At 45.9% G+C, this 21,695-nt stretch overlaps 1 protein-coding gene across 1 annotated transcript; it reads left to right on the top strand.

The window, feature by feature from the left end:
• The first annotated feature begins 6,260 nt into the window (after positions 1 to 6,260).
• TYK2 (tyrosine kinase 2) lies at positions 6,261 to 18,912 on the top strand. The gene is made up of 23 exons (XM_044669858.1): positions 6,261 to 6,438; positions 7,115 to 7,238; positions 7,765 to 7,918; positions 8,173 to 8,336; positions 8,928 to 9,318; positions 9,429 to 9,632; positions 9,745 to 9,902; positions 10,082 to 10,199; positions 10,501 to 10,705; positions 10,925 to 11,031; positions 11,241 to 11,420; positions 11,512 to 11,599; positions 11,735 to 11,862; positions 12,110 to 12,245; positions 12,336 to 12,487; positions 12,689 to 12,839; positions 13,242 to 13,339; positions 13,474 to 13,666; positions 14,224 to 14,342; positions 14,424 to 14,596; positions 14,837 to 14,954; positions 15,044 to 15,154; positions 15,710 to 18,912. Exons 1-23 carry the CDS (start codon positions 6,261 to 6,263, stop codon positions 15,842 to 15,844), a joined length of 3,585 nt encoding a protein of 1,194 aa, XP_044525793.1. The 3' UTR covers positions 15,845 to 18,912.
• The last annotated feature ends 2,783 nt before the right edge of the window (positions 18,913 to 21,695 follow it).

Raw genomic sequence — 21,695 nt, 5'->3', positions numbered from 1 at the left:
CAAAACTATCAATAAGCATATAAGAAAGTGTTCTAAATCTCTGATAATTAGAGAAATGCAAATCAACTCTGAGGTATCACCTCATACCTAGCAGATTGGCTAAAATGATAACAGGGGAGAGTAATGAATGTTGGAGGGGATGTGGCAAAATTGGGACATTAATGCATTACTGGTGGAGTTGTGAATTGATCTAACCATTCTGGATGGCAATTTGGAACTATACTCAAAGGGCTTTAAAAGACTATCTGCCTTTTGATCCAGCCACAGCACTGCTTGGATTATACCCCAAAGAGATAATAAGGAAAAGGACTTGTACAAAAATATTTATAGCCTTGCTCTTTGTGGTTGAAAAAAATTGGAAAATGAGAGAATGTCCTTCGATTGGGGAATGGCTGAACAAATTGTGGTATCTGTTGGTGATGGAATACTATTGTGCTGAAAGGAATAATAAACTGGAGGAATTCCATGTGAACTGGAATGACCTCCAGGAATTGATGCAGAGTGAAAGGAGCAGAACCAGGAGAATATTGTACACTGTGGTACAATTAAACATAAAGGACTTCTCCTACTAGCAGCAATGTAAGGATCCAGAGTAAGGCTGAGGGACTTATGAGAAAGAAAACTAGCCACATTCAGAGGAAGAACTGTGGAAGAAAAACAAATGCTTGAACACATGAGCTAATGGGGATATTATTGGAGATGTAGACACTAAATGATAACTCTAGTCCAACTATCAATAATATGGAATTGGGTCTTGATCAATGATACATGTAAAACCCACTGGAATTGTGTGTTGGCTAAGGGGGGGGGGCTAGAGGGATTTGGGAGAGAGGGAAAGAACATGAAATATGTAACCATGGGAAAATATTCAAAATACAAATTAAAAAAATAAAAAATAAAGCAAAATAAAAGTATGTTGATCTTTAAAAAAAAAATCAGGTCCTGGGATTTGGAACAGGGCTGGCCAAGAAAGAGGTGTGTTTGAGAGAGAAGAGGTGTCTTTAACTGCTCCAGAAATAGAGGAATCATTGGTACCAGTAAGCCAGAAGAGAAGATATCCAAATTGTGGAAAAAATAGGGAGACTAGCTGATGATCCCACCAAAGAAGCAGGCACTTAAGAGGTAAAATTTCCCATCCCTCACTCCAGCAGCAGAGAGATCTTGCCTGTTCCTTACCCATTCAAAAGTTTTGGAGGAGCTTTCCCTATCTACCCTGGAATCAAAGAACCAGATTTTTTTTTTTTTTTTTTACTATTTTTTCTACACTTTACTATTCTTTTGTGGCTTGATCAAATGTTATGCTTTTTCTCACCTAGGTACATATTTAATGTAAGCAAATGAGGAGGCCTGAAATCAAGAATAATTGTTGAAAATCCCCCTCAGATATTTATTAGCTGTGTGTGACTTGGAGTAATTCTCTGGGCCTTTTTCCTCATCAGTGAAATGGATGGTTGGACTCTATAGTTTTTAAGATTCCTTCCATATCTAAATCAATCATCCTATGACTATTTGGACCAGAGTTCACTTCAGAAGTTCTCATTTTTCTAAGCAGGTGGGAGGAAATAAGCAAAAAGATGTTTCTACAATTTGAACCCTAATCCTAAAGGACCTAGAGATGGTGGGACCCGTGGACAACAATTAAATATTAGCAAAGAGGCAAAAGCAAAAAATATTTTAAAAAAAATCTTTCATTATTACTAAGTTGCATTTGTACTAGGAATGCAAGGAAATTTCAACAAGAAAACTATTGACATAATTGATTATTAATAAGAAATATATTTCCCTCTGGCCAGGGAAATGTTGACTCGATTCAGGATGAATGCAGATGCCTTTCTGCTATGCATATTGACATATCTGGGGCTTGAATACAGAGAATGGTAGTGAATTCATTAAAAAAAGCTAATTAGCAAGCCAGGCTAAATTGGCTCAGCTTCCTATCATGTCACAGCTTGGGCACAATGGTTCAAAGGAAAATAATTGTCACAGCCCCAGGTATAAAATGGGAACATATGTTTAAACTTCCTGTAAATGAATAACTGAGTTGTGGAGAAGTTGTTTTCTGGGTAGGTTAGGCTGGGGCTAGAACTACATTCAAGCAATTGGTTGTTTTTTTGTTTTGTTTTTTTTTAATCTCAAGGTGAGGAAGGAGAGGGGGCAGTTTGGAGGAATATGTATGGCAGCCCCTGCCATAAGTATCGGGTGGTTAATGGAAGCTCTGCTTGGATAAAAGCCGGAGAATGACCCAGAACCCTATCTCAGCCTCTGTGGAATGCATTGTAGATTCCTGCTCTGGTTTTGGAGAGCTACCCTCCTCCACCCTTGTGAACAGAGGAAGGACAGATATTAGGTGGGCCCTGGCCCTTGGGTGTGAATTTTTTTGTGCTCTTTGTGGGGAGGCTTGGGAGAGAATTATCCTCTTAATTACTTGGGAGTGGAAGTGGCTGCTTCCTTCCTCTCTGGAGAGGAATAGGAGCTGAAGGTTATTACAGGAAATGCTCAGAGGAAATTGGGGTGTTTGTGAGAGACAAGATTTCCTCTGAGCTGAAGCTCTGGTCCTCTCCCAGCTCCACACAGCAATGCTTTCACTGCCTCTAGGCAATTATTCCCATTGGGTTGGTGCCTGAAAGATGCGGACATTTGATAAGCATTTGCTAAATTCCAGCTACCCTGCCAGGCACTGTGCTAGACTGTGGAAATACAAAAACTACTGGGAAATTGGGATCTTTCATTCAAATGAGGAAGCCAAGAGGGACATTCATAGATAGACCCCAGCTCAAGTGCAGGCACTTGTGGATGAAATCTCCCATCCCTCATCCCAGCTACGGGAGGATAGATAAAGCAGATAAGACACATTGTTAAATGGAGAAGGCACTAGCAATCAGGAACATGAGAGTGTCAGTCGAAAGAGGAAAGGCATTTAGGTGGCTCATTGGATAGAGAGCCAGGTCTGGAGAGGGGAGGTCCAGGGTTCAAATGTGACCTCAAGACACTGCCTAGCTGTAGGAAACCATTTAACCCCAATTTCCCAGCCCTTATCACTCTTCTGCCTTTACACTTAACAATTCTAAGATAGAAGGCGAGGGTAGTTTTTTGTTGGTTTGTTATTGTTCTTTTTAAGATGAGACCGAAAGGTTTGGTTAAACACCTTTGAGGCCGTGAGTGCCAGGATCAATGATTTAAGAGTTAGAGGGCACCTTAAAAACCATCAAAATGAACCTTCCTCCCTTCCCATGTTACAGATGAGAAAACTGAAGCTCAGAGGGGTGAAGTGGCGAAGGCAAGATCTGAACCCAAGTTCTCTGATTTCAAAACTCTTCTCTCCATTGCACAACGCTGTCTCCTCTAAGGGGTTTGAATTAGATCCTAAAGGCAACAATCCCGGACTTCGAAAGTTCTTTATTAGGGCGTGACTAGAAAAATCTTTTTAGAAGATTCATTTCCCCCAGGGAGAACTTCGGAGACCGCCCACCTCTTAGAGAGGAACTTATCTCTAGCCCACTCCCTCACTACTAAGTCCCGTCCACCTTTTCTGCCTTTCTTTCCACTGACCAATCACTGCCATCTTCTGCCGGGTCTAGCCAATCATCTCTGAGCGCCAGATGCGCAGGGCTGGCCAATGGACTGGCAGTCGCCGCTCTCCCAATGGGAAGGCGCTGCGGCAGCCACCAATGGATGCGTTTGTTGCAGGAGACCAATAGGATGCGGCCTCTCAGCTGCGTCTAGAGGGAAGCCCTGTCAGTCTGAGGGTCCGGCTGCGGTAACGGGGTCTAAGGCTGCGGCTGCGACCGCGGCAGCTTACCCGGACTTGAATACTGACGAGATTAGGCGCTGACAGGTGAGCCCCGGGCACAGGCTCGGAAGCCAAGAAGCTGCGCGGCCCGGGAGGCGGATCGGGAGTCTGGCGCGGTTGGTGTGAAGGAACCCTTGGGATTGCGGGACCCCTGGGCAGAAGGGGCTGTGATCTGGCGGCCCTGGCGCTGCCTTCTCCTGCTGGCACCCAGGGGGCAGTGCCCACAGAGGACGCAGATGGGAAGGGAGCCCGGGTGCGCAGGGACTGAAGTGCAGGCAGTCACTAGGATGGGAAGACTGGGGTGGGGGCTGAGTTGAGCATGGGCTCAGGGCTTGGGACAGGCTCCAAAGTAGGAACAGTTCATGGAATGGGTTCAGAAGCAGAGTGAGAGCAGGCGGGGGAGTGGGGGTGAGGTGAGGGGCGGTGTGGAAAAGACCGGGATGGGCTGCAACTAGGGAGCATTCTAGGGGTATGTGGGTAGACTTTGTGGGGAGATAGGAGGGAGGATAGCATTTGATGAGAGGGGATGCGAATGGGATAAACATGTTAAGAGGTGACAGTAGCGTTGCTAGGTTTGGGGAGCATCAGTGATGAGGCCTACAGTTTCTAAGATACTGCCTCCAGGGATCCTGCACTGCAGTGTGAGCCTTCTCACTACCTCTAAACCATTCCAGTAAGCATTCATTAAGCCACTACTGCATACTAGGAACTGTGCCATCTTTGTCCCTCCATTGTCTCTGCATAGATCTAGTATTTAGGCATGTTGGTAGATCTTAGAAGCTCTTTCCCTGAGAACACTTGAGAACATTTCCCTTCATTCCTTCAAGGACTGATCCTAACTCTCCAGCAGAATTATTCCCTGTCTCAGAAACCCTTTTGCCATCTCAGTTTTCCAAATAACTAAAATTTTTTTAGTTTTTGGGTATTTTATTTTATTTTTTATTGTCAGGCAAAATACTTCCATATTGGTCATTGTTGTAAAAGCAAAATCATGCATAACCAAAACACCAAAAATACACTAATGTGAAAGATGATTCCAATAATTCTTTCTCTGGAAGTGGATAGCACTCTCCATCATAAGTCTTTTAGAACTTTCTAAACTGGGTATTTTAGAGTGAAGAAGATTAAGGAGGATGAGCTGTGGCTGAGAAGAGCTAGAAATAAGGTAGAATTCACATATTCCTGTACTCTGATCTTAAGGGGTCTTTCTGGCAAGAAAATGCTCTGGCAAGAAATGCTATTTCTTTCCTCTGTTTAGTATCTTAGGAACTAGATTTAGGACTGATGAACTAGTAAGATGAGTTCATGTCACAGTGAAATCCAGTTTTCTCACTTAGGAAGAGATCTGTCTGCAATGGACAACTTGACTTTTTCTCAGCTAGACAACTGAGAATTTGATGTCAAACCCCTGGCTAGTTAGATTGTGTACTGTTGGGTGGGAATATCCCTTTTTAAGTGTCCTAAACTTCAATTTCTAGTGCCCCTTCCTCATTTGTCCCCATCATCTCCCAGGTGCTTGAACCATTATGATGAGGTTGCCAAGGGGCTAGGGCTTAGAACCATGGTGGTGAACCTATGGCACATAGCCAAAAAAAGGCACACAAAGTGCTTTCTGTGGGCATGCCTGCAGTTGTCTGAAAGAGGAGTTCAGGACCCAGTTGTTCCCCTCCCCCTCTCCATGCCCCTGAGGACATTCCTCACTTCCCTAGTCCCTCTGCCCAACAGCCTAATGGGAGCGCTTCCTCCCTCCCCTGTCTGGGGTAGGGAGGAAGGAGGCCAGCACTCTGTCTCTAAAAGGTTCACCATCACTAATTTAGAATTAGATTTCTTTGCATAAGCCTGCTTGTATATCTGAGGGCTACAAGGAGATTTGGGTGGTAGAGTAGATTGAGGTGCCTACCTATTTTTGTAGGAGCTGTATTCATTCTGAGAAAGCCTAGGGTAGTGGATCCCACTTACCCTCAGATCTGAGCCCTTGGGTATCATGCCCTAGACTTTCTGAAGATGCTCTCTTCTATGCTTTGGGAAAAGGGATAAAACTGCTTCTGGAATAGAGAGTCTGGATCCAACACACATTGGTGGGAGGAAGGCTTGACTTAGAGAGAATTCCAGCTGCCCTGAAGTGGTTTTTTTCCTGCAGACTAGCTACTTCTTAAAGCAATGTCTTCAAGTCTATTATTAGAATCATAGAGCAAGAACAAATCTTAAAGATCTAGCAATCTCCTCATTTTACAGAAACAGACTAAAAAGTGAAAGTAGGTATTCTATGTCATATATCTAGTAAATGTCAGAACCAGGACTCAGACTGAGGTCTTAGACCCCCAAGGCTAATGCCCTTTCCATAATTCCATCCAATGAGTCTCCATTTGTTTTCCTTCCTTTTCTCCTAACTCTGGACTAGGACAACCTGGGTGGAAAGAGCTTTGGAGTGTGGGGCCTAAAGTGCCCCTTCAAGTGGCAGAAGATCAAGATGCCACTATGTCACTGTGCTGCAAGACACAATGACTCCGATGGAGACTGGGTCCACCCTGGCAGTAGTGGACTCAAGATTTTCCTCCATTGGAGCAATGGGGGTGAGCAGTATGTCACCTACAACCAGGGCACCATGACCGCAGAGGAAGTCTGCATCCACATTGCAAAGAAAGTGGGTGAGTGGTGTTTGAGGTAGTAGAAAGATAGATTTAAGATGAAGAATTAGTGGATTAAGGGTGAGGAAGTACTGTCATTTTGAATTGTGTAGAAGCAGCTCTTCCTCCAGGATATGACCTTAATGAAATGGATAAATGAGGAGAGTAGGATGGGAAGTTTGGGAAGGATAACAAAAGTCAGCTTCCCACCAAGTTGGCCTCAGTGCCTTTGGAAGGGGAAGTATAGTAGTTCCATCTACTTGTTCTAATCTGTGCTTTCAGGAAGTGGCCTGTGGTATGGCCTAGGGGGCCTGGATTCTAGAGGCTTTCCAAGATGAAGTCTTTGTCTAAAGATTATAAAACCACTAGCCCCAACACCTGGGTCCTGTGTAGGGTTCTATGGTGCTTGTACCAGGCCTATAGGATTTGACTCCAGCCTCCGTATTCTCCCACCAACTGGGATCGTGGTTGACCACCTATTTTCTTGACTTAGGCCCCTTAGAATTTTCTGCCCTTATCCTATGCCTACCTCTGAGAAAAGAACAAAATATTAGGGTGGGAGAGGGGAGAAAGAGAATAATGTCTTGATGAGGTCTATTTCTAACTTCTAGAGGCTAGGGCAAGTTCACAAGGGGTACATGTGTGTGCCCATAGTGTAAAACTCTAATGCCCTTATCTATCTTCTTTCTGCTTCTAGGGATCACCCCACTCTGCTACAATCTCTTTGCATTATATGATACCCAGGCCCAAATCTGGCTGCCTCCTAACCACCTTTTTGAGGTCACCAAGGACACCAACCTGACCCTGCAGTTTCGAATAAGGTAGCAGCAGCAGCTTCCTGAGCTTTAGACTTGGGGAATGGGATCATGACAGAGGCCTTTCCCCAGTGGCAGATCTCATAGTAGCAGTCTTTTCAGGGAAAATCCCCACATAGAAGCTTTAGGAAAATATTCAAGAAGCGGTTCTCATCTGAGGCTCTAGACTGGGAGAGCAGTTTCCTTTGGTGGCCAATTTTTTTCAAAATTGTGAACGGTGGATCTATACTGTTCCATACTATGTATGTCAATGGTTCACCTACTTTCCTTTGCCACTGTAGTAAACTTAAAGACATAGATTTAGACCAGGGCCTATTCACTAGAGTTTGGAGAGGGTTTCTGTCATATTTCTTTTCCTTGACCTGAGACACAGAGATAGTAGGAACTATAGGTACCAGCCAGTCCCTTGGGGAGAGGTGGTTTCTTCCTCACCCATCAGATACAGGCCCTAGGATGATAGACTACGGTGGACACAGAATAAGGAAATATTTCCTTTGCAAAGAGCCATGGGATAAGACTTTATGCCCTACAGGTATTACTTCCGAAACTGGCATGGTTTGAACACTCAGGAGCCAGCTGTATACCGAAGCATGACTAGAAATGTTGAGGTCTCTGAAGATAAGATCCAAATGGGACAGGGGTGTGCTTTGCTGGACAAAGCCTCCTTCGAGTATCTCTTTGAACAGGTGAAGAGCGGGGCAATACTCTGAAGGCCAAGTCTGGGGGAATGGGTGGGAAAGCCCCAAGGTATTATTTCCTGGAGACACTACAGGAATCAGCTTTTTGGAACTGTTTTGCCAGACTTTTATGTGTCTTTTTCTCTTAAGAGCTGTGCACACAAGTGGCCAGGACCCTCACTGGACGGGGTGGGTAGGAGAAGGAGGGAGCGCATGAGAATATCCTTCAGGATTATTCATTTTACCCTATCTTGTGTCCCCAGGGAAAGTTTGAGTTTGTCAATGATGTTGCCTCACTTTGGGACCTACACAGTGAAGCAGAGATACATCACTTCAAGAATGAGAGCCTTGGCATGGCTGTGCTGCACCTTTCCCACCTTGCCCTGCAGCATGGTGTCCCCCTGGAAGAGGTGGTGAGGAAGACCAGGTAACTGGCCCAGGACACACTAGGGGCCCCTCAGGGTGTCAGTCAGTCAGTAAGTATGCCCTGGCCAGCAGAGAGACAGAATATATGTAAGACCCATTCCCTAGGTCTTGGGCAACTCAGCCATATACCTGAAACACTTTGAGGAGAGTAAACATATGTGGGCTATAGGCAGAGAAGGTTGCCTGAAAGAAGCGATGAGAGGTCAATTTGTCCTAAAAGACAGATTTAGATTGATGGAGAACTAGAGTGAGTGTTCTGGTATAAGAAACTGTATATGCAGTGAATTAGAGCAAGAACTATCCCTATATAGGGCAGTAAGTATATTACCTGATTAAGGAACTTTGAATGAGGCCTGTTGGCCCCCTGGGCAGTGGGTCTACTGAGAAAGTGCTAAATGTTGGGACTGATGAAATATATCACTTAGCAAAGTGAGAATCCTTTGAGGCTGGAAGAAAAAGTACTTGGGGCTTGTGGTAGTCATGTGCACAAAAGACTGGAGTGGGGAAGGCTTATTTAAAGCCCCTCAAATCCCATTCACCCTTTTCCTTCCTTCATCCTCTGCTTGTCCTCCACCCATTCTCCCTACTTCAGCTTCAAAGACTGCATCCCACGATCCTTCAGTCGACAAATCCAACAGAACAATTTCCTGACTAAATTCCGCCTGAGGACTGTCTTCCAGAAGTTTACGCGGCGATTCCATCTGCAGACAGTGGGTCCAGGGCGTCTTAGTGAGCAGGACATTATGTTCAAATACCTGGCTACTCTGGAGCAGCTAGCCCCACGATTTGGTGCTGAGCGATTTCTTGCCCTGACCTTAGCATTACCTACAGAGGCTGAAAGGGAGCTGTGCTATGTCAACAGCAGTGGACAAACACCTGCCGTTCCAGCAGGAGCCACTCTCTCCCTTGATGCTCAGGCTCCTACCCATGAAGTTCTAGTAATGGGTACAAATGGTATCCATTGGAGGCTTCTTCAAGGCAAGGTGAGCAGACATGTGGAGGGCTGCCCTTTAGGGTCTTCAAACTCCCCTCACCCTAGAGAGCCTGAGGTGAGAAGGGGCAATGCTCTCATCTATACATGACTGATTTTCAGGACTCTGAATTGGAAATTAACCGCCCCCGAAGCTCCTTTGGTAAGAAGTCCAAGGCCTGGCAGGCAGAGAGCCAGAAGCAGAGCCAACTGCCCACTGAAAAGAAAGACCCTTCCTGGACATATTTTTGTGACTTCCAAGATATCACTCATGTTGTGGTCAAGGAGAACAACGTCAGCATCCATCGTCAAGACAACAAGTGCCTGGTGGGGCTAGAGCAGGGGAGGCGGACCAGGAAGGCCTAGAGTGGGACTACTAAAGGGAGGAAGGATAGTTCTAATGGGAAAAAGCCTGCTAAGTTCTTCCCTCTATCCCCAGGAACTGACTCTCCCTTCACCTATGGTGGCTCTTTCCCTGGTATCCCTGATAGATGGCTACTTCAGACTGACAGCAGACTCCAGCCACTACCTGTGCCATGACGTGGCCCCCCCCAGACTGGTGATGAGCATTCAGAATGGCATCCATGGGCCCCTGCAGTGAGTGTATTGGCATGTGTGTGTATGACTGTCTTTTGTGTAACTTTCACTTTGTCAGTGTATGGTTGTGTCACTATGGAAGTATGAGGACTAATACAAAGCCCATGGGGCAGAGAGAAAGATCTTGTTTATCCAGATCTTGTTTGCTTCCTCAATCTCTTTATTTTCCAATGTTCCAGGGAGACTTATGTATTGTCCAAACTGAAGCGGGAGGAAGTAGAAGATGGTCTCTACCTTATCCGCTGGAGTTCCTTTGACTTCCACCGCCTCATCCTGACTGTGGCCCGGAAGGACCAGGTAAAAGCCTGACAGGGGCAGCTGGGTAGCTCAGTAGATTGAGAGCCAGCCTAGAGACAGGAGGTCCTAGGTTCAAATCCGGCCTCAGACACTTCCCAGCTGTGTGACTCTGGGCAAGTCACTTGACCCCCATTGCCTACCCTTACCACTCTTCCACCTATAAGTCAATACACAGAAGTTAAGGGTTTAAAATTAAAAAAAAAAAAAATTTTAAAAAAAAGCCTCACAGTTCAGGGAATATGGGTACCTGTTCACCCTTTCCCTGGTGTGCGGGATTGTTCACTCTTCAATGCTTCTACAGGGACAGGGTCTCCGTTACAAACAGTTCCGTATTGAAGAGCGGGGCCTGACATTCCAGCTAGAAGGCTGGGATCAAACCTTTTCCAGCGTTCGTGAGCTCACAACCGCCTTGCAGGGCTGCACACTTCGATCCAGCTCTGGCTCTGGTCCTGGATCCAGCCTAGAAAGCTTCACCCTCAGCAAATGTTGCCTTCCTCGAGCAGGAGGTACAGCCACAGGCAGGAAGAAGGACAGGCATATGTGCTGGGGGAATGTGACTAGGTTCCTTGGGCACAAAGACTTTACCCCCATCATAAGCTGAGGAGGGAGGGGGCTGCTTCTCTGTAGGAACATTTGGAAACTTCCCATTCTTAAAGCTTCTCCTGACGAAAGACTAGATAAGGTTTCTGACTTAATTATATCTCTTCACCCCTATTTTCTCCCAGAAATCTCCAACCTGATCATCACTCGGCATCGTCCTAAGGAGGGCCCCAAACCACTCAACTTATCCCAGCTCAGCTTCTACCAGATCCGAAAGGATGAAATCACTCAGGTGGATCTAAGGCCTCTTTCTTAGGACACCCAAGATGCCTTGTTGGGACACTTGCTCCTCCATGTCTGGAACTCTTACTCTGGGTTTGGGTGACAGGGTAGACAAAAAGAGTTTTCATGGAGTTAAGGCCCCTGGTTTGAGTTGGATAGACTGTTCTGTCTTTGTACTGATGTTGTATCTCCCCTTCTTCCCATCCTGTCACACTTCAGTTGGCTCACCTGGGCCAGGGTACCCGGACGAATATTTATGAGGGACTCCTGCATGTGGGGGGTGGAATGGAAGCTGAAGATGAAGAAGAAGAAAACACTCCCTCAGAACCCAACAACAACCATCGGGAGCTTCGAGTAGTATTGAAAGTGCTGGACCCGAGTCACCGTGATATTGCCCTGGTAAGAGGGGAATGGGAGAAACATCATGTGTACAGGCATCTCCTGTTTGATGGTGCATATTCCCTATGCATCCCTGTTCTACCTTCTCCAGGCATTTTTTGAGACAGCCAGCCTAATGAGCCAGGTCTCCCACATCCACCTGGCCTTCGTCCATGGTGTTTGTGTCCGAGGCTCTGAGAGTGAGTATATTATTTCTTCTCCTCTCCTATCCACTTTTCCTCTCTCTGGTTCTTGAACTTCTGTCTCCAAAGGCTCTGATATTCCTTTGGCCTAAACTGCCTCTAGATGTGAGTATTTGGTCTCTTCCATTATAGATATCATGGTGGCAGAATATGTAGAGCATGGACCATTGGATGTATGTCTCCGCCGGGAGAAGGGCCATGTGCCTGTGGCCTGGAAGATTACTGTGGCCCAGCAGCTTGCCAGTGCTCTCAGCTACCTAGTAGGTGCCTGGCCTAGGGAATGGGAGTGCCAGTGGAGTAGGGGCTGGGCAAGTAGGAGCCAATGCAGAATTGGTTGTTATGAAGGCCTTTTAGGATCTCTCCAACTTGGAAACCCAATCAGAAACCATAAACATAGACTCTGTGTGAGATGTGTCCTATATGCATGTCATGTGTAAGTTGCTACCTCTATACTTGTGTCCTGTGGGGCCTAGAGAATGACACTCTCCTCCTGATATCACTCTTTAGGAGGATAAAAACCTGGTTCATGGTAATGTCTGTGCCAAGAACATCCTGTTGGCAAGGCGTGGCCTTGGGGATGGCACTCAACCCTTCATCAAGCTCAGTGATCCTGGAGTCAGCGTCACTGCTCTCTCCAGGGAGGGTGAGGATGATGGGGTCTGGGATGGAAGAGTCATTGCCCCCAGGCTAGTGCCCACCTCCCAAGCTCTGACCTCTGGCCCTTTCTCTCCAGAAAGGGTAGAGCGAATTCCCTGGATCGCTCCTGAGTGTGTACCCAGTGGGACTGGCCTCAGTACAGCTGCTGACAAGTGGAGCTTTGGAACAACCCTTCTAGAGATCTGCTTTGATGGAGAAGCACCCCTCCAGGGTCGTACCCCTTCTGAGGTATGACCCCTTGCCCCCTCACAGTTATTGCTTCACCCATCTTCACAGTCATGCTATCTACTATGATCTCCCTTATGCCCACCCCATCCTCAATCATCTAGGATATTTCTGAGTCATCACAAGATAGGATAAAATGGAACCTGGACTTCAGCTGTGCCAGGGGCTGAGCCTTTCACCCAATTTCTCACCCTCAACCTACAGAAGGAGCGCTTTTATGAGAAAAAGCATCGACTCCAGGAGCCCTCATGCAAGGAGTTGGCCACACTCATCAGCCAGTGCCTTACCTATGAGGCCAACCAGCGACCTTCCTTCCGAACCATCCTTCGTGACCTCACTCAACTGCAGCCCCAAAGTAAGGTTGACTCTCTGCTACTTGTGCCCTCTTCCCTGATTCTTGATTATTTCTGTTTCTCCCAGGCTCGATTTCCCCAATGCTGATATTCATACTCATTAGATAAAGCATCTACTAAGGACCAGTCATACCCAATTACACTTGGGAAGCCACAAAAGAAGATCCATTGTCCTGTCACTTAAAATCCTCCTATCCAAGAGGAGATATGGCTTCTGCCTGATTGGATAGGGACTTTGACTCTTACTTGTGACAACTAAAGGCTGTTCTTGGGACCCCCGACCGACAGGCCCATCTAGGCCCAAGATTGGGGTGGTGGAGTGGAGAGCCCAGGGAGCTTACATGCTATAGTTTTGTCCCTGCCTCTCTTGGACCCCTTCTCCATGGGTCCATGATCTCTTCCAGATCTCATTAACATCACCACTATGAGCCCAGAGTTCCCAGCCTCAGACCCCACCGTTTTTCAGAAGCGCTACCTAAAGAAGATCCGAGACCTGGGAGAGGTCTGTAGGGAATGGGTGGGAAGGGGGCTTACATATGTAGATAAGGGCCAAGGGCTGCAAGGGCCCCTGACCTGGTACAGCCATGCCTGGAGCTTGTCCTCATGGTCCTTCCCTCCTTTCTTCCCTAACCTCAGGGCCACTTTGGCAAAGTGAGCCTCTATTGCTATGACCCAACTAATGATGGGACAGGTGAGATGGTGGCTGTGAAGTCTCTCAAGGCAGGCTGCAGTTCCCAACTCTTAAGCAGCTGGCAACGGGAGATTGAGATCCTTCGGACACTCTACCATGAACACATCGTCAAGTACAAGGGCTGCTGCAGTGACCAAGGTCAGGGAGCAAGGATAACCCTGGATGTGGCCTGAGGAGGGGATTTCCCTGGAAACTTAGCCTTTGGATGATGTGCTCTAAGACTGGAAAAGAGTGTTAGACACTCTAGACCAGTGATTCCAAAAGTGGGCACCACCGCCCCCTGGTGGGTGCTGCAGCGATCCAGGGGGGCGGTGATGGCCACAGGTGCATTTATCTTTCCTATTAATTGCTATAAAAATTTTTTAAAAATTAATTTCCAGGGGGATAAGTTATATTTTTTCTGGAAAGGGAGCTTGGGAACCACTGCTCTAGACCCACCCCTTCGTTTACAGATGACCCATAAAATGGAAGAGGTTTGCCCAAGTTCCCATACCCTGTAAGACAGAAGCTGGATCTGAACTCTTAGAAATCATCTGTTCTAACCCCCTCATTGTATTGTTGAGGGAATTAAAGTCAAGAGAGATTGGGATTTGCCCAGTATCACACCAGGATTTGAATCAATTCAGTGTTCTTTTCCCTCTATTTTTCTACCTCCCCTTTTCCCTCATATCCTTTTCCTGGGATGGGTTTTGCAGGGGAGAAGATTGTCCAGCTGATCATGGAGTATGTGCCATTGGGCAGCTTGAGGGACTACCTGCCCAAACATAGTTTGGGGCTGGCCCAGATTCTGCTGTTTGCTCAGCAGATCTGTGAGGTGAGGCACTGCAAGGTTGAGGTAGTTGGGGGACTGAGGACCCTGTGCCCCCAGCTTCTGGTGACACTCCCTATCCTCTAGGGCATGGCCTACCTCCATTCCCAACACTACATCCATCGAGACCTGGCAGCCCGAAATGTCCTTCTGGAGAATGACAACATTATCAAGATTGGGGACTTTGGCCTGGCCAAGGCTGTGCCAGAGGGCCGTGATTACTACTGTGTCCGGGAAGATGGAGACAGCCCTGTCTTCTGGTGACCAGGGGCATAGACAGGGGGATTAATACCACATGCTGCCACCATTCTCATGCCTAAGAGTATGGGAGGGTTTTTTTGGGAGGGAGGGGGTTGGAAGGGGGCTGGGGTTGATAGAACTACCACCTTTGTTTTACCACTAGGTTCCCTGTGTCTTTCTCCTCTCCTTTTCCCATACCTACTGGGTACCTCCCATCTTCCCCTCCCAGGGGCCTGAGTAACATCCCCAATATCCCCTAGGTATGCCATGGAGTGTCTCAAGGAATCTAAGTTCTACTATGCTTCAGATGTCTGGTCCTTTGGGGTCACCCTCTATGAGCTGCTGACCCGCTGTGACTACAATCAGAGTCCCCCCTTGGTGAGAGCCTGGCCTTGAACCCTTCCCCCCTATAGTTCAGAGCAGCAGCCACCTGTGTGACAGCTCCTCTTTTCCCTTTCTCTGTTCAGAAATTCATTGAAATGATTGGGGTCACCCAGGGCCAGATGACTGTGCTGAGGCTTATTGACTTGCTAGAGAGAGGTCAGAGACTGCCTTGTCCCAAGGATTGTCCCTCTGAGGTAAGTTCTCTTTACTAATGACCCTCCCTTATACTAAGATATGAACCCATCACCACTGCTGAAGATTCTTGGAGATTTCAACCCTTTTCTGTGTGCCCCTCCTCCACTATCATTTGAGTTTTCCTTGTGCTTGTGGTGACTGATTACAGAATATCTACCTCAGTAACTCTAGACCAGTGATGTCGAACCTTTTAGAGACTGAGTGCCAAAATGGCAACCTTCATGCTGCATGTGAGGCATCTCCTTACCCCAGACAGGGGAGAGAGGAAGCACTCCCATTGGGTTGGACAGAGGGGAGGGTGATATGAGAAATGGCATGAGTGGAGAAGGGGAAGGGAGCAGCCCCCTCCAGCACATGTGACCATAGGTTCACCAACAAGACCCTAGACAATAGGAGGAAAGGTCTTGCCAACCTCGGTGGGTGTAGAATCTTCCTGAACCCTCTTGTAGGCCAGGACATAGCCCCCCATGCTCCCAAACTCTGCAAGATGAGCCCCACCTGAAAACATGGAGCCTAAAGCTCTCTCTTCTTTACCCACATTCTCTCCCTGGCAGATCTATGCCCTCATGAAGAGTTGCTGGGAATCTGAGGCCTCCTTTCGCCCAACCTTTGAGAAGCTTGTTCCCATCCTCAAGACATTCCATGAGAAGTACAGAAGTCAAGCTCCCTCTGTGTTTAGTGTATGCTGAAGGAGGGGCCTCCAGCAACTGTAGCCAAGCCGGGTTCATCTGATACCCTATAGCAGTGGAAGATCTGATTGGGGCCCCACTGTTAGGCCCCTCAGTGATTGTCTTCTCCTCCTCACACCATCCCCACTCTGGGGAGGGGAGATTGAGGCCATATTTAACCCCTTGGAACTCATGGGGAAGAGCCAATTGGTGCCATCCACAGCTTTTTTTTCTCCAATGCCATGTGGTGCCCAGGGGTGATATGGCTGGGGCTGCCTAGCTACCCATCCAACACCTTCAAGTTTGAAACCTTGAAAATGAGACACCAACTAAGGGAGGGACCTAACACTGTGATTTCTGCCAGCCCCTCCCTCAAAGCTGGCAATGAGGGATCAGCCATCTGTTTACTCCCCATAGGCAGTCACTGCCTTGTGCCTTGCCCTAGGCCCCCCCATTTCCCAGAAACACACCTCTGCCCCTCCCTTCACCATCTCAGGACCAATGAGGGGAAAACATGATATTGTTGCCTTTTCTCCAAGAGACCTTTAACCCTTTTCTGCCTTTATTCTTTCCCCTTTTTCTTCTCCTGTCTACACCAGGGTCCATTTCAGATAGGGAAGGACTGAGAGTAGAAACCTGAGCATAATGGAGAATCTTTAGGGTGTACCTTTGCTAGGTCCTCTGTCTTCTCCACTGTACCTTCATCCCCAGGTCAGGTGCCTTCCCCCAATACGTATACTCTTAGTGCCCAGGTTTACCCACAAGTAAACTCATGTTCCTTCTGCGGAAAACAAGCTTCATCTGTGTAGGGAGGTGTTAAGGGTCCTTTTTGAGCTAGGCAAGGTTGACCCAGGAAAAAATGCTACAGATCCTGGTCTTAAGGATCAGCCATAGGAAGTCACAGATAAATGTTCCTGTTTTCAAAAGTTAAAAGATAGGACCTACCCCCTCCCTGGGGTCAGGCACCCAGGCTAGATGAGGCAGAATGGGCTTTAAGTCTTGAGCTCCATTTTCCCTTTTCCCTTAACCACATGGGACTATCTCCTATCTCTCCCTCTCCCTGTCTCTCTTCCATTCCCTTCCCCCATACTGAGTCTCCTGGGCTCTAAAGTGAATCCAGACTGGGTGTGGATGGGAGTGTACTTAGTCATCAAAGTATCACTTCCTTTCTCTAAGAAACACTGCCATCTCCTTTTCATTTCCCATTCAAGTCCAGCAGGCCTTCTTTCTGTAAATTCAGCTTCTTTGAGATTCTTTAACCCCAGTTACTGGTCAGGTTTGGATCTGGAGCCCTAGCAACTCACACTCAGAAAAGAGTGATTGTGTTGTGTGTCTGTGTTTGAAAGAGGACTCCCTAAATCTTGAAAGCAAGGTCTTTGTCCTCTCTTGCCCACAGCCCAGTACTTACCAGAGCTTCATACTCAAGAAGCCTTCTGGGAGTGCTGGTGGGCAAGGAAGAGGAACAGCAGGTAGTTCCCCACGATAGGATCCTCTAGAGGTGATGAATGATATGCAGATGATATATAGATTGCCCCATAGCATAATGCTTGAGTGTTAAGGGTAATAGATTTATTGCCAAGGCAAAGATTTAATTAATAAAAAGGAAGAAGCTTCTGGGCACCATCCAAGTGGATGGGACTGAAGAGGCAACTGCCTTTATTTACAATTGGATACTCACACTGGGCAAAGTTCAGTGCCTCATTCCAGCTTTTGGATACTCTAATACTTATATAGAGAGACAGATATGCATCCATATAGATATATACACAGACTTTCCAAAGGACCCCATCCATCCCTCCCACAGTAACTGGTAGGGAAACACAATTGGGGCAGTAACTACCACCAGGAAAAGAAGGGAAGTTGGAAGTGGTAGCTGGAATGTCTCTGAGCTGGACACTCGAATGTGGTTCAGTGGAACGTCTACAATGAGGACTGTGTGGCCAACAGCCTGAACAATATTGAAGGAGGGACTATGTATGGGATCAAATAGACTTTAAGTTCATACTCTACACCATTCTGGAGTCATCCAGGCCTTCCCTCAGTCCAGGAGCTTCAGTCTCAATCAGTGCAATGGAAAGTTGGATTTGGAGTCCAGAGTAGTGGATTAAAAAATCCCAGCTCTGCTACCTCCTATGTGTGTTACCTTAGGCAAAGCCTTAAGGTAAGCCTCTTTGAACTTCAGATTTCTCATCTATTAAATGGTTGATTAGATGAACTTGAAGGAAGAACGAGAAGAAACTTCTAGTTCTAAATCTGATCCTGTTGTAAGGAGCCTACCCTATTGGACTTCAACAAAGCTGAAGGTTGGAAGCTGGGTAAGACAGGAACATTGAAGTATAAAAGCACTCTACGGTTTAGGAAGATCCTGAGATTTGCATAAATACAAACAACTCCTTGCCTTTGTCTGGAGCTACCGAGCTGCATGAAATCCCAACTGAGATCTGGGAGGTGAACTGGTTGATCTTTATAAATTAAGGTGTGGTTCCTCACTGAGAATTCTGATTTGAGCCAGAAATTGAATCAGAACACCCTTTTGACCTGTCTAGCAGATGCCACATCCTGTAAAGAACACAGCAGCCAAACACCCTACCCAGACCAGACTGACAGCAGCTGCCCAGTGGCCAAGAAAGAGACTTGTGCAGGTCAGTACATAATCCCAGTAAGGAGCTGGCTCAACAGCAAACTAGTTGACTAAATCTAGCAACAAATTGAGCTATCCATCCAAGACACCTTACCCTGTGAGTGGCAAGCATACCTGAACAGCCCATCCAATGGAGATGTTGTACCCTAGGAAGAACCAGCCAAGCAGTGAAGTGACTCATCACTGCTACTAATGCCCTGCCCTGCAGAGAATTTCTTGAGGACTCTGGAAAAAGAAAGGACATGAAATCCTTTGTATTCCAGAATTGTGGATTTCCTTGGCTACATATGTTCTCTCTATATATGTGCCTCACCATACTGTATTTTAAGTTCATGTCTGTTTGTCTCTGTGAATTTGTGGAAGAGTAAATCCCAGATTTTTTTGGGAGATGTTTTGTAACTACTGTTCTTGCTGTGCCATTTGAGTAAATGCTTTATCTAAAAGCTAATTTAGTCTACTAGCTGGTTGTTAAGGGGAAAATCTATCAATGGGGGGGCTGGTGAGCTTTGGTGTTTAGAGCTTACCCACCCATAGGATCACCCCTAGTACTTGAAATAGCAATTGCCCCTGTGGGTATCCAACTTGCAAGTGCCAGTTCAAGTTGAGAGAATGAGCCCAAGGAAGATGTGACTTACTCTATGAAGAGTAAAGAATAAGGAAATGAATCATCCTGTTAATAAAGCAAATCGTTAATGAACTCACAGGGGAAGGGGCAGGGAATCCAACTCAATTCAACAAATAGTTGTCAGGAATGTGAGAGGAAGCTCCTCCTAGAAAAGGGTCTCTAATTCTGGACTCAGAATTTGTATTCACCTTGAGACTGACACCCTCCCCCCCCCCCAAAAGTCAAGATTTTCTTTTCTATCTTGCTTATGCTCACTCCCTAGGAGTAGAACTTCAGAAGTCTCTAGAAGAAAACAGAATGGTTGATTATAAATGTTCACTAAAAAGATTAACAAGAAGCTTTGTAAAAAAAGATACACAATGCCAAAATTTGATATCAAATGGGGGACATTTATTTCCTCTTAAAAAAAAAAGGCAAATCAGAAGATTAATAAGGGCATGTTAAAAAATGCTAAAAACAAACAAAAACCCATCACTTCTATTACACTCTCCCAAAAAGCAAAGAATTTTGTGGGGATAACGCAATGTTCAGATCTTCTGAACAAACATGGCTTGGACTTTCTTGACACATCTGGTCGAAGCATCCTCTTCCTGGTAATCCTGGTTTTCCTTCCAGAAGTAAAAATAGCTGCAGGGATCATCTCCCGTTGGGCAGCTAGCACAACTCAAGAAACCAGGACTCTGGAAATTGCAAAGAAGCAATTGTCAGAAGAAAAAAAAAGAAGGGAATAAAAAGTCCCTAATAATTTGAATGTCCAAAAGTGGAGTAAACTGTCCCAAGAAGTGGTAGGTTTACCCTTCCTTGGATGTCTTCAGAGTCTGGATGATCACTTGTCAAGAGGAAATCCTTGAAGGTAAGGGTTATCTCAGTGGTCACTGAGTTTGTCCCTTCCAACTCTGAAATTCTGCTTCTGTTAAAACACAAATACAGAAGACAACCAAGGACTGAGGTTCACTTAGATAAGTGCATATGTGTACCTCTAGGAGAGAATATCACAGTCTTGGTGGGAGGGTGGAAGCTAGCATTTTACCAACTATACCACCATAATATCTATTTCTAAAAGCTAATTGAGTTTTATTAATTAATAGAGATCAACTGATAATCAATAGGGAAAGTACACCCTTGGGGGCCACATGACATATAGCATTAGAAAGGCACCCCTCAGATCCCTCAGGGCTATCTCTAGAAACTTGAGGAGTGATATAACTGGGCTTTGAGGATTCTCATCTCTTTGTGAGACTAGAAGTTAGGAGAATGGCTCCAGAGCATATGTTACACTTATAAAATAAGGATGATAATACCTGCACCTCACTGATGTGGTTTGAAAAGAACTTTGTAAACTTCAAAGTGCCATAGAAATAACTCAGAATCTTTAGAGAAACAGAGCTTACATATATCATACAGTTTAAATATACAATTGTAAAGTCTGTAAGTGTAATAAGGACTCAGAAGATGAAATGGTATCATGGACCTCAACATCAGTAGAAATTGTCCTACCTCCAAGATCTGCAACTCTGATCTAATCATTATCTCCTTTTCTCCTACACCTTAGTTTCCCTTGCTTTTCCTCTACCTGTTCTCTCCCTCTATTCTGGAACTCACAAAGACAGGATTGTGTCCAGATGTTGCCTGCATCCCCAACTATCATTTCCATTACTCACTGTATCTTCTCTCGTGTCTCCCAGTACACTGGTCTTGGAAGAACTGGCCTTTCTTTTTCCCATTACTAATTCCAGACCTTCCTTCTGCTGCTAGCATTCAGCAACTTCCTTTGAGTTAGAGTCAATCCAGCTATACTGCCCTATCCAGATCTTGGTGGCAGTTATTCACTAGTTATTTTTCCTCCTTTCTCAAGAACATCAGTAGCTGACTCATGATCTTCCTCTCTACTTCAATCTCCTATTAGAAGAGTTTCACTTGTTCCCTCAAATACCCTGGACGCCTTGTTCCTCAGTCTCCTCAACTCCCATGACCTATTCCTTCACTGTCCCTTAGCCAGATACAAGGATGATCCTTGATGCCACCATTACAGAGAAATGTTTCTCTTCCTTCATCAAGAATTCTTAAAGTCCTTTATTCATCCATAAGCTCTTATCATTCTATCTCTCCCTAGAACTTACCCACCCTAGACCTAGTCTTCATCTTCACCCTGACTTGTAGTCCCTCTGTCCCTTCAGTATGTTCCTGAACCATCACTGTTTCCACTTTTTCCCAAACATTTCCATTGATTTCCAACCAACCACTGCCCTGTTTCCATCCTCCTTGATTGCTAGGCCCCTACAATTAACCAGGTTCAATGATACACACCATCTTCTACTCTGAAATCTTGTCCCACTGTCTAATCATCACTCATATCCTTGCCAAACAGTAATTCAATTACTCTCATCATTTACTTCTTCAGCTCTTATTTGCCTGCTGCCGAATGGATCTAGGGGGCAGCCTCAACCCTGCTGTCTGAGGCTACCATAAATTTGTGTTATCTAATCTCAATTATACACTCACTATGGCAAAACAACCCTTTTGCCCTTCCCTAATCAATTCTTTCTCTTTTTAAAAAAAAAAATCCCTTATCTTCCCTCTTAGTATCAATACTGTGTATTGGTTCT

This window comes from Gracilinanus agilis, chromosome 1, assembly GCF_016433145.1.
Source record: "Gracilinanus agilis isolate LMUSP501 chromosome 1, AgileGrace, whole genome shotgun sequence".
In the NCBI taxonomy this organism is placed as follows: domain Eukaryota; kingdom Metazoa; phylum Chordata; class Mammalia; order Didelphimorphia; family Didelphidae; genus Gracilinanus; species Gracilinanus agilis.
The sequence above is the reverse complement of the archived record's forward strand: the minus strand, read 5'-3'. Positions and strand labels throughout refer to the sequence as shown.

What these genes read in the sequence shown, in the direction of transcription:
- TYK2 (XM_044669858.1), top strand. Translation starts at nt 6,261, where the DNA reads ATGCCACTATGTCACTGTGCTGCAAGACACAATGACTCCGATGGAGAC. An exon ending in CTGTGGCCCGGAAGGACCAG is followed by an intron (nt 10,200 to 10,500) that starts GTAAAAGCCTGA and finishes ATGCTTCTACAG; the next exon opens with GGACAGGGTCTCCGTTACAA. An exon ending in CACTGCTCTCTCCAGGGAGG is followed by an intron (nt 12,246 to 12,335) that starts GTGAGGATGATG and finishes CTTTCTCTCCAG; the next exon opens with AAAGGGTAGAGCGAATTCCC.